Source organism: Euprymna scolopes, chromosome 1, assembly GCF_053919585.1.
Source record: "Euprymna scolopes isolate OS-2025 chromosome 1, ASM5391958v1, whole genome shotgun sequence".
Taxonomy (NCBI): domain Eukaryota; kingdom Metazoa; phylum Mollusca; class Cephalopoda; order Sepiida; family Sepiolidae; genus Euprymna; species Euprymna scolopes.
In genome coordinates, this window is record NC_136482.1 from 27,746,532 (window position 1) to 27,763,566 (window position 17,035).

At 34.7% G+C, this 17,035-nt stretch overlaps 1 protein-coding gene across 2 annotated transcripts in view; it reads right to left on the reverse strand.

Annotated features, from left to right (window-relative positions):
* Window positions 1-256: 256 nt before the first annotated feature.
* Window positions 257-17,035, reverse strand: part of LOC145290256 (uncharacterized) — a 103,219-nt gene continuing 86,440 nt past the window's right edge. For both annotated transcript variants that reach the window (XM_080136485.1, XM_080136475.1), the window contains 7 exons: window positions 16,938-17,012; window positions 15,112-15,159; window positions 13,577-13,648; window positions 11,880-11,927; window positions 6,740-6,811; window positions 4,836-4,910; window positions 257-599 (listed from right to left, as the gene is read on the reverse strand). In XM_080136485.1, the coding sequence (XP_079992611.1) occupies window positions 304-599; window positions 4,836-4,910; window positions 6,740-6,811; window positions 11,880-11,927; window positions 13,577-13,648; window positions 15,112-15,159; window positions 16,938-17,012 (686 nt within the window). In that variant the 3' untranslated portion in view covers window positions 257-303. The remainder of the gene's footprint in view (window positions 600-4,835; window positions 4,911-6,739; window positions 6,812-11,879; window positions 11,928-13,576; window positions 13,649-15,111; window positions 15,160-16,937; window positions 17,013-17,035) is intronic.

Here is a 17,035-nt window from a genome sequence, read left to right on the forward strand (position 1 = left end):
ATATATATATATATATATATATGAATGGAAATGTATAAAAAAGAATACGAAAAGTATAAAAGCTTATAACTTTTCTTTATTCGTTTTCAATTGGTGACGTGCAGGAATACAAAATAATATTATGAAAAAAAATTAAAAAAACTTTTTATATAAGTACATAATTTTCGACCGATCCTTCAGAACTAATTGTTACGATATATATATATATATATATATATATATATATATATATATATATATATATATATATATATATATATATATATATATATATATCGTAACAATTAGTTCTTATTTGATTCTTTAAATGGATTTGAAAAGCCCTTTGAAGAATGGCGATTGGGTAAAGGAAATTAAATCAGCTGACACAATTAGTACAACGGGAACGACCATGACAACCACTGCCACGCTGCCAATCACTTGCGATGATCTTCTCTCGTCTGGCATACTTATCTTGCTTCTCTTATATTGAGATGTTTCATTTGCCAGAGGAAATAATTTTTGCAGTTCTTCTTTTGTTTCCGGTTTGTCTGACACATTTCTACAGGAACAGAAACAATATTTCTTGCCCATTTTTGCTGTGCTGGTATCATATTGCTCTGAAAAAAAAAAAAAACAAGCTAAAAAACAACAGCAACAGAAAGATTATATACAAGAAAACATATTTGAAAGTAACAGAAAGCATTGCTTAATTATACTTTTTTTTTATTATTTCGATTTTTCTTGTGATTTTTGTGTGATAAAATAAAAAAATAATAATATATGTTCCGTATGTATCATAAACGTTTTCAATTCTTCGTCGGAAGATCATCAGGTGAACAAGTAAATGAACAAAAAGCTGGAGAAAATAAGAGAATGTAGCTTTAAAACGGGTGCGTTTGTTTTTTGGAAGTAAAGATAGAAAAATAGGAAGTGACGTCATATTTGGGAAGAAAGAAATTTTATATTAAACTAAATTCCATTATCAAAGAAGTGACCAATAAGAACGGACGTTTTAAAGATATCATCTCATTTAAACAATGTAAAACATTGGTATTTAGAAATGCGACCACTCAATGTATTTACTTAATAAATAAAACATTTAACCTAGGAAATTTCACTATATGAAAATATATATTTAATTAACAAATATTTTGATGAAGCTGATACTTTTCTAGATAGCACAAAAAATAAGTTTTTTGGACAGAAAAACCAAGAAAAGGCCAAATTAGTGAACAAAATTTCGCTTTAAAAAAGGTCAGTTTGGCACTCTTGAACAATAATATGAGAGTGATCTTCCTTTGACGCAATCTCGTGTTCGTATATGTAATTACTGAAAGCATAACGTCAGACTAAGGAAGGAACTGCAGTAAAACAAAAAGAAAAGGTCTAACAAGACGCAAACCAAATTTTATTACACGAGTTGTATCAAAAAGTCTGACAAGACGCAGAGCACTATTCAGTGTACACAGGTCTGAATGCTTCCCCAACTCCTCCTAGTGACCTCCTTTTATCCAGGCATGCCTCATTAGTAGGTGTGTTGTGTGATCATGCGAGAACTGTGCGAGATTGAGGGCTTTAAAAGATCACGGACGCCATCTTTTTGATTTTTCTTTCTTCTCAGCCCACAGGACAGACAAACATAAGGACGTTTCCGAGGTGAGTGTTGATTATTTATTGATCGTTTATACAGCCACATAAGGCACAAACGCATGGCTGCTTGCTTCTTTGACGAATATCACAGGAGGAAGCAGAATAATAATAATAATAATAATAATAATAATAATAATAATAATAATCATCATCATCACCATCATCATCATTATTATTAAGCATAAAGTTGTGTCAATGGTAGCCTTTCAATTTTATAACTCATATCTTCTATGTCATGTCACTTAAGTAACCATGCAATTTCGATATGACCTTCTTTTTATAAACTACTACTACTAGTGGCAGATGCACCAGCCCAAATGTGGCAACAATACTCCATGCATGGGTGAACTATGGCCTTGTAGAGATACAGAATACTCTGAGGTGTGAGTAGCCTTCTAGCATGGTAGAGAGAGCTTGTCGTTTTGAATAATGGCTCTTCAGCTTTGCATCAAGAGTTTAGGGTGATTTTAACCATTATCACAATGTGATCAGTATTCCTGAGTGAACTATCGGTATTTGTTACACAATCATCAGGAACTGTGGTAAGAAATAGATTTAGACTTGAGGCTTGTTGGAAACGTAATTGTTTGTGATAGGGAATGAGATATAGAGAAGGTATGGATTATGTTACCAGCTACATCTGTGTAAGTAGAGAAACCAAGCCAATTACTGTAGTGAATATTAAAGTCACCAAATACATGTACTTGCGTGCTAGTATCTAGGGAAAGTGCTGTATCTATGCTGTCAGAGACTTGGTTGATTTTGGTACAGTCCTGGGTCGAGGGGAGCAGTAGAGAAAATATAAGTAGCTAACACTATGTTGCATGGTCGTCTGATTCTAGTTTTGATTCTCTAGTCAAGGGGAGGGTGTTTTGAATATAAACTCCAAATTCGTGCATGTGTCTGTGTCCTTACAACAAAGTGGGAGATTACCAGGTATGTACAAGTGGTTAGAGGGGATGGAGAAGTGTAGGTTAGTTTCACTTAGCGCTAAGATATCTGGGAGTTTGCTAGGAGAAATTGTTTAACATCATCTAAATTAGTTCTAAGCTCACATATATTCATGAATGCAAGCCTCAAGAGAGACTGCAAGTTGGTTTTGTTTTAGTTTACGCCTGGTTGGATCGTAATTTTAGATTGAACTGTCATTTTATTTTATTTAAGGGTTTCAGTTTTAGAGTGAGGTGCTGGACAAAGTGATTGTGTACAATACCAAACACGCAGCCCTAGTGGACCATCAGCCGACTCTTCATCTGTAGGATTGTGGCCTCAGAAGAGCCCACCATAGATAGGTACAGGGTCCCTTTCTATACGTGACATGGCACTACAACCATCCCAATATTATACAACTGATGATGAGCAGCCGCTCTAAGCGCATAAAGAGTTAGGGTACCTGTACTATCAGTTGGAATACACCAGCCAGACAAACTGTCAAACCGGTAAACTTAACCCATCAAACAAAAGCAGCTCAGTTCAATTGCATTGGCATATATGTCACTCAAACATCCCCAAGATTCCTAGTTTTATGGTATGTGAAGGAAGCGGGAGTGGGAAACAGTGTTCATTGCCCTAATCAAGAAACAAGGTCGAACATTGGGTATTTCTGTCGAGTCCCCGTGATTGCATCTTTGTGCCTGGCTAATAAGCAAAAAAGGAGTATGAAAGCCGAGTGATAGGCAGAACTTATCTACTCCTTAAGCAGTTTATTGGTAACTTGTTCGAGTCACCAGCTCTAGGAAGGTCGTCCACCAGAACTCAAGAGTAAGTAATTCGCAATTACACCCTTCAGCCGCCCACACTGAGAAGGTAATCTTCAATCTTCAGGAGACTATCACTGCAAGGACCCGTAGCGCAATGGTTAGAGTACTTGAAAAAAATCAATTGTAAAAGTGATATTCTCCTGAAGGGTGACGGTCCAAATCTCAGTGTGCGCAACTGAAAAACATAATTACGAATTACTTAGGACCTCTATCCAATCATGGCAGAATGAAAGCACGCCACTCCCGCTCGAAATTCCGCCCAAATTCTTCAGCTGAACAAGATACACCTGAAGAAGGTCAGAGGCCACATAAACCGGAATGCCATGAAAATGACACGTAAGGTAAGAACAGAATCCAAATAATACAAATAAGCAATCCTCATCTCAAAAATTCAGAAACAGAATCTTTGCTATCACTGTCATTAATATCATCTGGCATTGGTTCTAAAAATATATTGCACTATTATCAGAAAAACTCACAATATATTTTAAAATCCTTCCAAGACTGATAAGAAGCATTAAAAATGCTCACCATAGTTTGAAATGCCATTAATTACTTTGAAAACTTTCATTAAATCATCTCTCATTCTTTATGTTATCCTTAATTATGTCTTTTTGATATTTTTCCATCCTCTTAGGATTCTTACGATTAAATGGAATCTTTTTTAATTGCTTTTCAATGCTGTCCTCATGTAGTATTGATCACAGATCTCCTATTTTTTTTTCAGCAATGTGGCGGAAGGGAGAGGATAGTAGAAGTAAAAATATAGATGCTGATGAAGGCAATATTGTTTGATTTGTACTGTCTCTTTGAGCAGCCTTCCTTTTTTTAATAATTTCTATTCAAAGTTGTTTGATACAAGCATTTATGATTGAGTTTTGCAAAAGGCAAGGAAATAAAACAAAAATACCAATGTTTGGTGTATTTTAAGTCAGGAAACTGTTATCTTCAAACAATCAGATCTACTAACCAAATACTTCTGGCGATTGAAGGTTCAATTTTCAACACAGGTGATATTAAGAATATAATTATGAATTACTTAAGACTTTTACCCGGTCATAGTTTGGTTGTTTCTGCAAAACATGATTGTGTTTTACAATGGAAAAGAAAAAATAGCATCAATATTTGGTGCATTTCAGATCAGGAAGTTAGCATCTTCAGACAGCCTGATCAGATAGCAGCAGTCGACAAGATACACTTGAAGAAGATCAGAGTTTATATTGCCTGAAAGGTTGTGAAAATAACACTCATGATAAGAAAAATAGTCCAAAGAACCCAAATAATACAAAATGTGAGCTTTATAGTTAGATTGAAATATCGTACAATAACATGCATTATTTGTCGTCTGACAATGTGATAATGTGCTTGATTTGTCGTGTGACAATGTGACGACGAAGATAACATAAAAATTTCATATGAAAAGGAAAGAATTGCAGTCCTTACCAGTGGTTTCACGTGTAGATATTGTACTTATGTTTTTCTTGGTGAATATTTGACTATAATCCAAAGTATTTGCATCTAAAATGAAATTAGAATTTGAAAAATTATTAAGTGTCAATTTGGATTATTATTAAGCCACTTCAAGAATTATAGCAATGTCTCACCAGAAACAAATATATAGAGATTATTATAATTTGATAAAATGCAACGGACACTTTAATATTAATGATTATTGGTGTTGTGATGTGGCTAGAACACGTGACTATGGTTCACGTGTATTTAAGGAGAGCAAATTTGGTTGTAGTCAATGGAGTTAGAATTCGAATACTTAGTAGTTTACTTGTCAAGTCACTCACCAGTTGTTACTACCTGACACACATTCCTATTATTGTACCTAATAGAATAAATGTGTTGCAATATACTTACAGTGGGGTATGGTCCCTCACAGTTGGGAGATTCTATTTATAAATGCTACTGCTAGGAACTGACGAATCAAATTAATTCACGTTCTGCTACCAACCAATCACAAACCAGAATTGCTCCATAAAAATTAAACCTTTTTTAGCAACCTTGCATATGTTTTCTTCGTGTCAACACGGGAAGAATCTCTTGCTTGTTGGCTGCAAACTTATAGTCCAGAATCTATACAGAACATCTGTCTACTGAGAACTCGTCATGTCTAACTTAATGTACTTGCAATAACCCTTATCCCTGAGTGGCTTCCGGGCCTTGATAAGTGGTGATCACTGTGTAAAAAAAAAAAAAAAAAAAATATGCTTTTAAAGATAGTAACTCGGCTGTTGTGGAGCCTATAGAGGGCAAATATAAATGCAGTGGTGTTAGCAAGTGCAACCCTGAAGCACATATAGGGTAAATTAGGATCTTCTCTAGAGATATCCCAAACGGAAGCCATCCTTAATGTAGGCACATATTCCATGCCCATGGCGATCTTCGGTGTCAGATTTAGCTGTTAAATTAGAGTATCCGTTAATTATGAACTCATCTAGGGAAGTGGTCGGCCCTATTCCAGTTTCACTTAGAATAATATTCCATTTTCGTCTCCTGTAATTGGGTTTCAACCTTGGGAAGGTTGGAACGTAGACCCCTGATGTTGGAGAAGGAGACCTGGTAGTAGGGGTCTACGTTGGAAGATGGGGTTCTGGGTTTAATCGAGTTTTTATTCTGGAGATATTTCATGTTGAGGTTTTGGGATTTGTGGAATAGGTCGGCATACTTGGTTAGAGCAGTACAGAGAGGGAAAGTAAAAGAGAAAAAGACAAGAAAAATTTTTTTTTGTAGCACACGAAAAGGTAAAGCCGTAACAATTACCCACTAGTATGGCATCAAGAGGCCCCACCAGAGACTACTGCATGGTTAAGATCCACTCACCAAATGGCAATACAGCAGTCCCAGTACTTTGCGCCTGCTGATAGGACAGCCTCCTTAGTGGTTAATCCAAGGTTCGGGTCCCTGACTATCAGGCGGATAACGTCAGCCCAGACAAAACGTTTACCTCCAGCACCCTTACTAGTGACATGGCCACAAGGACAGACAGAGACAGAAAAATTTCCGACATCTCAGACTACTGGTCACCAAGTACTACCGACCTTTAAGCAGCTTTTTCTTCACCCTTTGTCAGAAAAATCACTCATTGAATGAGGACTGAATGACAAAATAGGAGAAGCGAGAATAAATTAAGAAAAAAAATAAAATGCCAGAACCTCAAGATTTGTTGTTCAGCTGGGACAATATATGGAGTAAAATGATGTAATGTCAAATTAAAGTAATTGTTTTGTAGAAATCATTGAAAATTATTTGATTCTTATCTTAACATTTTACTATGAAAAACAGTACAATGAAAAGTCATACAATGAAAGATCATACAATGAACGAATGGTAGTTCTTACCAGTTGTTTTAGGTTCCGATGTTGTTGTGCTTTTTTGGGTGACTTTTTGTCTGTTGGTCACGGAATTCGAATCTTAAAATAAAATTAGAATAAAAAAAAATGAAATAACAATTTCTATTATTGTTAGGTTAGGTTATACTTTTATTCTCTTAAGTTGCTTTTATTAACAGTATTCGTGTTTGCATTAGAGATTAATTAACTTCAATTTATATTTATTTAACTGACTTCTAATTCTGATCATTGAAAAGATGTGTTTAATAGCTTAATAGCCAGTTGTTGCTAAGAATAAAGATGTGATATTTATTTTGTTGAATCAGAATTTCCTGTCTTTTTAATAACTTGATCAGAGTTTATGCAAGTTAAATTAATTAATAACAAATAAATTTAAAGAAAGAAAAAAAAAGCATCAACAGACATTTGAGGTTTCATGTGTGTGTTTTTTAATAAAACTGAAAGATTATATTTCATTAAAAACATTGCTTAAGTTTGCGTGGTCTTGATCCAATGTCTGTTTCATTCTTGTCTACAATATCTACATAATAAAATTCATTAAATTTAATTCATGTCTTATTTAAGTGATGATTAGTTAGTGATCAATGAGACATTATTAAAATGTTATAAAATGTAACGAACATTTCAATCTAAGCAAATAAAATTATAATTGATTAAAAACTACTAAGAACTAAAAAGCTGAGGTCATTTTTTTTTTTTTTTTTTTTTTTTTTTTTTACAAAGGCATCACCACATTATCAAGGCCCAGAGGCCACTCAAGGATAAGGGTTAAAGAGTGTACAGTAGAAGTTGGTCAATATAGTAATCATTAGTAATGAAAATTTGGTAAATTTAATAACTTATATGGAACGGCTCATCAAGAACTTATTTACTTTAGACTTGAACAAAACCATATTGTAGTCAGCCGGAAAGCAGGAAAACGGAAGACAATTCCACAGGCGTGCAGTTCTAAGAAAGAAGCTTTGTTCATGGAATCTACGTTTAGGTTTAGGCACAGATAAAGAGTGGGGGAAATTATTGATAGTGTTTACAGCTAGACGAGTGTTTCTTGTGAAAGTTTGGCGAGGGGGGACCATAGATTGAAGCTCAGTTGAACACTTTCCATGAAAATAACGATACATCAGAGACAAACTCGCAACATCTCTTCTGTGAGATAGAGGTTGCAAGGAGGAGAAAAGGACATCTCCTACGAGGCTACGAAGTCTATTTTGAACTCTATCAAGGCAGGACAAGTTCTTTCTAGCAGCTCCTGCCCAGATGTGGCAACAGTATTCCATCCTTGGACGTACCTGGCTCTTATATAGATAGAGAATAGCATCAGCAGTGAGATATCTACTGGATCGATAGAAAGATCCCACCATTTTTCCAGCGGCCTTGGCAACAGATTTGATATACGTGTTCCATTTAAGATCAGGAGTAATGGTCAAGCCCAGAAGCTTGTCAAAACTTGAGGCCTCCTGAAGACGAGAGCCATTCATTTCAATTGATGACAAATGTGGATTAGAATGTTGATGATGTAAAGAGAGAAGCTTGGTTTTAGATGCATTAAAAGTAACCAGCCACTCCTTTCCCCATTGTACTACGTGCTCAAGATCAGAGGAGAGAGAATTGGAGAGAACTTGCTCGTTTACTGTCTTAGATGTGGTACCATAAATGGTAGTGTCGTCAGCATAAATGTCTACAAATGATGTAAGGATATGATTTGGAAGATCATTAATGTAGATCAGGAAAAGAGTTGGGCCCAGGATGGATCCCTGAGGGACACCGGCATTAATATTGTGAGCTTCTGATTTTTGCCCCTCAACTACTACTCTTATGAATCTATCAGAAAGAAATGATTTAATAATTGAGAAGACTTTTCCAGCTATACCATAGCTAGCGATCTTATGAAGTAAACCTTTATGCCATACCCTATCAAAGGCTTTAGATATGTCAAGAGCAATTGCCCTAGAAAGATTGCCACCGTCGAGAGATTTGCTAATCCTATGCGATATAACTGTAAGGACATCTGCTGTAGATCTAGCAGAACGGAAACCATATTGAGTGTCACTAAGAAGGTTATTTTTGTTGAGATGTTTGATTACTTCTGTATTTAATACAGATTCTAGCAACTTACTCATGACGCACAGGAGACTTATTGGCCTGTACTGAGAGGGGGATGAGCGATCACCTGAATTCTTAAATACAGGGCATACTGATGAGATTTTCCAGGGAGATGGGAAACTATTCTCCTTAAGACAACGTTTAAACAGTTTTGTAAGTATGGGCGCTAGTTCAGGTTGAAGTTTTTTGAGTACTATAATTGGAATACCATCAGGGCCAGTTGCTTTACTGGAATCAAGGTTTTTGATTAGCTTGGCAACATCACGTACAGATATACGTATATCACATAGCGTGTTTTCTGATACAAGAGGAAATATTGGGGGTTGGCGGTCTTGGTCGCAAAGGGTAGAATTAGCTGCAAAGTTCTTGACAAAGAGTTTGGCTTTGTCTGATGCTGACGAGATTACCTCAGATCCATTGATAATAGTTGGGATGGAGCACACGCTTCTGTTCAGGATTCTGTTTGCTATTTGCCAAAACTGGTGGGAACCAAGCCGCTGCTCAGCTACTTTGGACTTAACAGATTGAGCATACAACTCTCTTGCGTTCCTTATTACTTTCTTACAATGGTTGCTGGCAGTCCTGAAAACGGCTTTAGTTTCCATACATCTATTACGTTTGAAGCAGTGGAAAAAGTGATTTCTGTGCGCAATGGCAGCAGCACATTCTGGAGAGAACCATGGCTGGCTGTTAGGTTTTTGCTGAAATTTTTTAGAGGGTATGAAATGGTCAATACCTACAATTAACCATTCAGTTAGGTCTAATACTATAGAGGACACATCCTTTTTAAACATGGAATGCAGAGGTAGATCAGATATAAATGTACGGAAGCTATCCCAGTCAGCCTTAGTGTATCGATATACTGTACGATGAAGAGGTACGTCTGGGGACTTATTACATTTCATTTTTATCTTAATTGATACAACAGAGTGGTCGGAAGATCCAAGAGGCGACAGAACAGAAACTGAACATAGTTCAGGGCAAGTTGTGAGAAAAAGGTCTAGTAGGCTCGCATACTGGCCGTCATTATCGGGCACACGGGTAGGTTCCTGAACAATCTGAGTGAGGTCATAGGCAATGGAGAAATCATGACAGAACCTCCCCTCATCATCGGTCTTGTTTGAGTGGGTCAACCATTCGACGTTGTGAACATTGAAGTCTCCACATACGTGAATGTTAGCTGAAGGATAAGTAGAAAGGACTTGGTCAATTTTCTCAGATATGCTTTGAAAGATAGTAACTCCGCTGTTGTGGGGGCGATAGAGAGTAAATATAAATGCAGTAGTGTGAGCTAAAGCAACCCGGAAGCACATATAAGGTAAGTTAGGATCTTCCCTGGAGATGTCCCTCCCACATGGAAAGCTATCTTTAATATAGGCACATATTCCATGCCCATGGCGATCTTGGGGGTCAGATTTAGAAGTTAAGTTAGAGTATCCTGTAATTGCAAACTCATCAAGGGAAATAGCCTGTCCAATGCCAGTTTCACTTAAAAATAAAAGGTCTGGTTTAGTCTCCTGTAATTGGGTTTCAACCTCTGGAAGGTTAGAACGTAGACCCCTGATGTTGGAGAAGGAGACATGGTAGTAGGGGTCTACGTTGGAAGTTGGAGAACCGGGTTTAATCGTGTATTTTTTCTTGAAACTTGTCATGATGAAATTTTGGAATTTGTGGACTAGGTCGACAGATTTACTTAGAGCAGGACAGAGAGGGGAAACTAAGAGAGAAAAAGAAACGAAGAATTTTTTTTTTTTTTTTGTACCACATGATAAGGTAAAGCCGTAACAATTACCCACTAGTATGGCATCGAGAGGCCCCACCAGAAGCTACTGCATGGTCCAGATTCCATTCACCAAATGGCAATACAGCAGCCCCAGTACTTTGCACCTGCTGATAGGACAGCCTCCTTAGTGGTTAATCCAAGGTTCGGGTCCCTGACTATCAGGCGGATAACGTCAGCCCAGACAAAACGTTTACCTCCAGCACCCTTACTAGTGACATGGCTACAAGGATAGACATAGAAACAGAAAATTTCCACCAACTCTGCCAACTGTTCGCGCAAAAATACTGCCAACCTAGAAAACAGCTTTTTCTTCTCCCTTTGTCAGAAAAATCACTCATTTAAAAAATGAGGACTGAGGGACAAATAAGAAGAAGCGAGAGTAACAGGAGCTGCCGATAACGCATCCACAATGCGTTTTCTACTCTCCATTAAAAAAAAAATAAATAAATAAATAAATAAATAAAAAATAAAAAATAACTATTAAGTATTGTACTTAATAAAAGTCCAACGGACCTGTTTAAGGGAAAGTATGGTGATAGATTCCCCTCCCACGAACTAAAAATGAGTACAATTAGGTAATCTATTTTTGCAATCAACTCGGTAGATAAATAAACATTTATGGACGAGAAAAAAAAAAAAAAAAAAAAAAAAAAAAAAAAATTAAAGCTAGCATTTAATACAACAGAAATACATAAATTAAATACTGAAATAAAATGTAGTTATTAATATTTGAATCTTAAAATAAAAAGTGCGAATTAATAGAGAAAATCACTTATCACAACAACGCATTCCGTCTCCAAACTAGTGAAGAATTTAACTTTTAATAGCGTTCAGAAGATTTTTTTTTTAAATTAACCGTTAAGAGAAAGCGTGATTTTATTCTGAACTTTAACTAATCACGTTTTAAGCAACTTATGATATAAAACAAAATCGGATGGGGGGGGGGGGGGTTCTTCCGAAGGTTAGTTGGTGACGTTATAAGTAATTGCGAGATAAGATGGGAGCCAGAAATTAGGGGTGGGGGACTGAAAATGATAATATAATGGATTGATTATACAATATTTAAGATCAACTTGGTAGATAAACATTTATGGACGAGAAAAAAAAAAAAAAAAAAAAAAAAAAAAAAAAATTAAAGCTAGCATTTAATACAACAGAAATACATAAATTAAATACTGAAATAAAATGTAGTTATTAATATTTGAATCTTAAAATAAAATCTTTAGAAATTGTTATTCGAACCTGTTCGGCTTGGTTTTGCTCCAGTGTCCTTTTTATCATAATCCGCATCTAAAATAATAGACCATTCATTCAGTTCAAATCAGATTAAAGTGACATTCAGCGTGAAGAGTTATTTCTTTCAGAAAAGAAAATCCATAGAATCTTGGAAAATGATTCTTTTGTCAAATTAAACGAAATCACTGTACTTGTAGACAAATACAACGTAGATTAGAATATGATTAACTATATACATGTGTATGTATGTGTGTGTGTGAAATAGAGGAAAAGAGAGTGTGTGTATCGTGATGAACTATAAAATCGTGTAGTTTATAATATGTATATCTGGGTAGCTATTTTCAGAAAGAATGTTGACAATATATACATATATTTATATTTATATAAATGTATGAGATACACTGAAAATTTACCAACATCAAAATGTAATACACACACACACACACACACACACACACACACACACACACACACGCATATATATATATATATATATATATATATATATATATATATATATATATATATATGCATATGCATATAAATGAGTGTACTTGTGTCTAGTTAGTGGAAGTAAAATTTAACAACTGAACTGTCAACAGATTCCAACAATATTACTAACAAAAAATCGGGCAAGTATATATATATATATACAATTTTGATATAATGGTTCCATAAAACATAAATACAGAGCGGGTACTATCTTTATGCGGCATACGAAGCCAATTTCTGGTCTAAACATTTGAAATTTTACATAAAGGCTATTCAGAGATGGGGCAAGCTTTTTAATCGGTTTGGGTCGAAAATTTTAGCTGCCAAGGGGTCAAAGTTCAAAAGATTTTACCTTTGCGGTGTCTAACAAACTATTCAGCCAATTTTGGGTCTAAACATATGAAGGTTATACATAACGGGTATTCAGACATGCGGCAAGTATTTTAATCAGTTTGGGGGAGAAAATTTGGCTGCCAAAAAGTTAAAGTTGAAAGAGTTTACCTTTGCAGATTCTACCAAATTACTCCGCTAATTTTGGGTCTAAAGACTTGAAATTTTAGATGTAGGTAATTTGGACATGGGTAAAAATTTGTATTTTAATTTAAGACCAATATACTAAATGTTAAGGGGTCAAAACTGGGACCAAGTTTTAAAAAATTGACCTCTGCGGTCTCTACGAAATTTCTCAGACAAATTTTGGTCTAATTATTTGAAATCTTACATAAAGTGTATTCACACGTAGGGCAAGTTATGAACAGTACATAGGGCTCGAGCAATCCTGGCTGAACGACTGAATAGAATTAAAACTGCGCTAAATTATGTTATATCTACAAATACTGCTCGGCCACTCTGGCTTAGGCGATCAGTTCACAGACTGTAATAATTTATTTAAGTTCATATAAAATCTGTTGTTTTTTTTTATATTGTGAGACGATGAGCTATTTTGTTAGTGCGACATTACCTTATTAATCAAGTTAAATTAATTATAGAGACATAAATTAAGAAAAAAAATAAAATGCCAGAACCTCAAGATTTGTCGTTCAGCTGGGACAATGTATGGAGTAAAATAATGTAATGTCAAATTAAAGTAATTGTTTTGTAGAAATCATTGAAAATTATTTGATTCTTATCTTAACATTTTACTATGAAAAACAATACAATGAAAAGTCATACAATGAAAGATCATACAATGAACGAATGGTAGTTCTTACCAGTTGTTTTAGGTTCCGATGTTGTTGTGCTTTTTTGGGTGACTTTTTGTCTGTTGGTCACGGAATTCGAATCTAAAAATAAAATTAGAATAAAAAAAAATGAAATAACAATTTCTATTATTGTTAGGTTAGGTTATACTTTTATTCTCTTAAGTTGCTTTTATTAACAGTATTCGTGTTTACATTAAAGATTAATTAACTTCAATTTATATTTATTTAACTGACTTCTAATTCTGATCATTGAAAAGATGTGTTTAATAGCTTAATAGCCAGTTGTTGCTAAGAATAAAGATGTGATATTTATTTTGTTGAATCAGAATTTCCTGTCTTTTTAATAACTTGATCAGAGTTTATGCAAGTTAAATTAATTAATAACAAATAAATTAAAAGAAAGAAAAAAAAAACGTCAACAGACATTTGAGGTTTCATGTGTGTGTTTTTTAATAAAACTGAAAGATTATATTTCATTAAAAACATTGATTAAGTTTGCGTGGTCTTGATCCAATGTCTGTTTCATTCTTGTCTACACTTCGGGACAAGATCAAAGTGTAGTATCTGTTCTTCAGATGCTGCACTTCTATTTCTTGTTCTCTTTCGGTGGAGGAGAAATCCTTCACGACTGAGACAATTTTTATTTTTGTACCTTTTCTCCACGTTAAAAAACGACCCTGGTGTCTAACTCTGTCCCGTGGGGAGGCATTGTAAATAGGTACAATATCTACATAATAAAATTCATTAAATTTAATTCATGTCTTATTTAAGTGATGATTAGTTAGTGATCAATGAGACATTATTAAAATGTTATTATTTTTTTTTTTACACAGTGATCACCACTTATCAAGGCCCGGAAGCCACTCAGGGATAAGGGTTATTGCAAGTACATTGCGTTAGTGTGGAGATTTGATGAAGTGTTTAATTAGGGGGGCGGTTCATTAGGAATTTGTTAACATTGGACTTGAAGACATCCAAGTTGTAGTCCGGAGGGAAGCAGGCAGACGGAACAGAGTTCCACAAGCGTGCAGTTCTAAGAAAGAAGCTTTGTTCATGGAATCCGCGTTTTGATTTAGGCACAGATATAGAGTGGGGGAAATTTTTCACAGTGGATTCAGCTAGACGGGTGTTTTTCGTGAAAGATTGGCGAGGGGGCACCAGGGATTGGAGTTCAGACGAGCACCTGCCATGAAAATAACGATAAAACAAGGATAGGCTCGCAACGTCTCTTCTGTGGGAGAGAGGTTGCAGGGTAGAGAAAAGGGCATCCCCCACTAAACCACGAAGTCTATTTTGTACTCTGTCAAGGCAGGATAAGCTGTTTTTGGCAGCTCCTGCCCAGATATGGCAACAGTATTCCATCCTTGGACGTACTTGGCTTTTATATAGATAGAGAATTGCATCAGTAGTGTAAAATGTAACGAGAATTGCATCAGTAGTATAAAATGTAACAACATTTCAATCTAAGCAAATAAAATTATAATTGATTAAAAACTACTAAGAACTAAAAAGCTGAGGTCATCTTTAGAAATTGTTATTCGAACCTGTTCGGCTTGGTTTTGCTCCAGTGTCCTTTTTATCATAATCCGCATCTAAAATAATAGACCATTCATTCAGTTCAAATCAGATTAAAGTGACATTCAGCGTGAAGAGTTATTTCTTTCAGAAAAGAAAATCCATAGAATCTTGGAAAATGATTCTTTTGTCAAATTAAACGAAATCACTGATACTTGTAGACAAATACAACGTAGATTAGAATATGATTAACTATATACATGTGTATGTATGTGTGTGTGTGAAATAGAGGAAAAGAGAGTGTGTGTATCGTGATGAGCTATAGAAACCTGCTATTCTAACCCCCCCCCACTTGTCTGTATCCCTTTCTTTTACACACCCCTAATAATTAGTATTAATAGTATTTACATTATTATTATTATTGGTAATGGTGGTGGTGATGTTGGAGGTAGTGGTAGAAGTATTGTTACTACTGTCTTTATTATTATCATTATTATTACTGCATTGTTTTTAACGCTATTACTATTGTTATTATCATTATTGTTTTTATCATCATCATTATTATTATAATCATCATTATAATTGATATCATTATTATTATCCCCCGTCATTGCTAGCATAACCGCTACCATTATCTCCATTTTCACTGTTATTAACAGTAATTTGGAATTTAATTTTATCACAGCTATTGGTAACATTATATTTAATGTTTAATTTTAATGTTTACTTTTAATTTGGCCTTTATTTTTATTTTATTTATTTTATTTTATTTTTCTTAATATTCAATTTTACATCTAAATTATTTTTTTTTAATATTCAATTTTACATCTTATTTATTTTCAGCTTTATTATTACTACTATTATTATAATTGTCATGACTATTATCTTTCGTACTATTATAATTACCTTATTATTATTTGGTATATTTTTACTACTCTCATAAGTAGCTATGGTTTCCTTACCCCCCCCCACTTTAACATCAATATGTATACTTAACCTTTTACATCAAGTTATACACACTCATAGTCACTGCCACCCTAATCTCCGACAGCCCCCCCTTATGATCATACTCCCTATATCATAACAGTAGAAACTTATAAATATATTGCCGCATATTACCTTTCAGTTTTACAACCTTACATAATCCCCCAAATTAATCAAAATTACCCACTCCATAGAAAATAGACACCCCACAAACCGTTAAAATAAATTACCACACAGCAACAATACACCCCCTATTCAACCATAATACATATACCCCTTAATCTCAATACTATGTTAAAGACGATATATATTCTTATATATCATACTATATATAATAAGCTTCTCCTTATTTATTTAGAATTCAATAAAGCTTCCCCCAACATTCTATAATTCCTCTTAATCTTTTTCATCCCTAATGAACCTTACGCTAGACGCCGCATCTCCCCCATGCTACCTAGCACCTTCTCTACTCTTCTGATGAGAAGCAATAGGCTTCGAAATGCCCTGGCATAAAGAGTCTCTTCTATCCCCCAAATTTTGCCTGTATTCCATTATTCAATAAATGATCCGTTCTATATCTACCTATATATAGTTTTGCGTCTTCATTTCATACTCTTGTTGTCCTGTTGTATAAGCTCCAATAATTATTGTTGAGCTTGGCATTATCCGGATAAGTCTCCTTTTGTGAAATTGATCTTTCTCTTTTCATTTTACATTAAGCTATATATATATATATATATATGATTTTTGTCTTTTTAACAGGAGAAGACCATACCTAGAAGACCGTTTATTATTTGATTCCATTGAGCTAAAAAGGGGGCATAAATTAGCATGAATTTACAAGTAGAACATATGTTAATAATACACTTACCTGCAGTGGTCTCCGTGGATATTAAATTCGTTTCAAAGTCTTCGGTTTCTTGGTCATAGTCTAATAAATCTGTAGCTAAAAAACGAAAGGAAAGAATA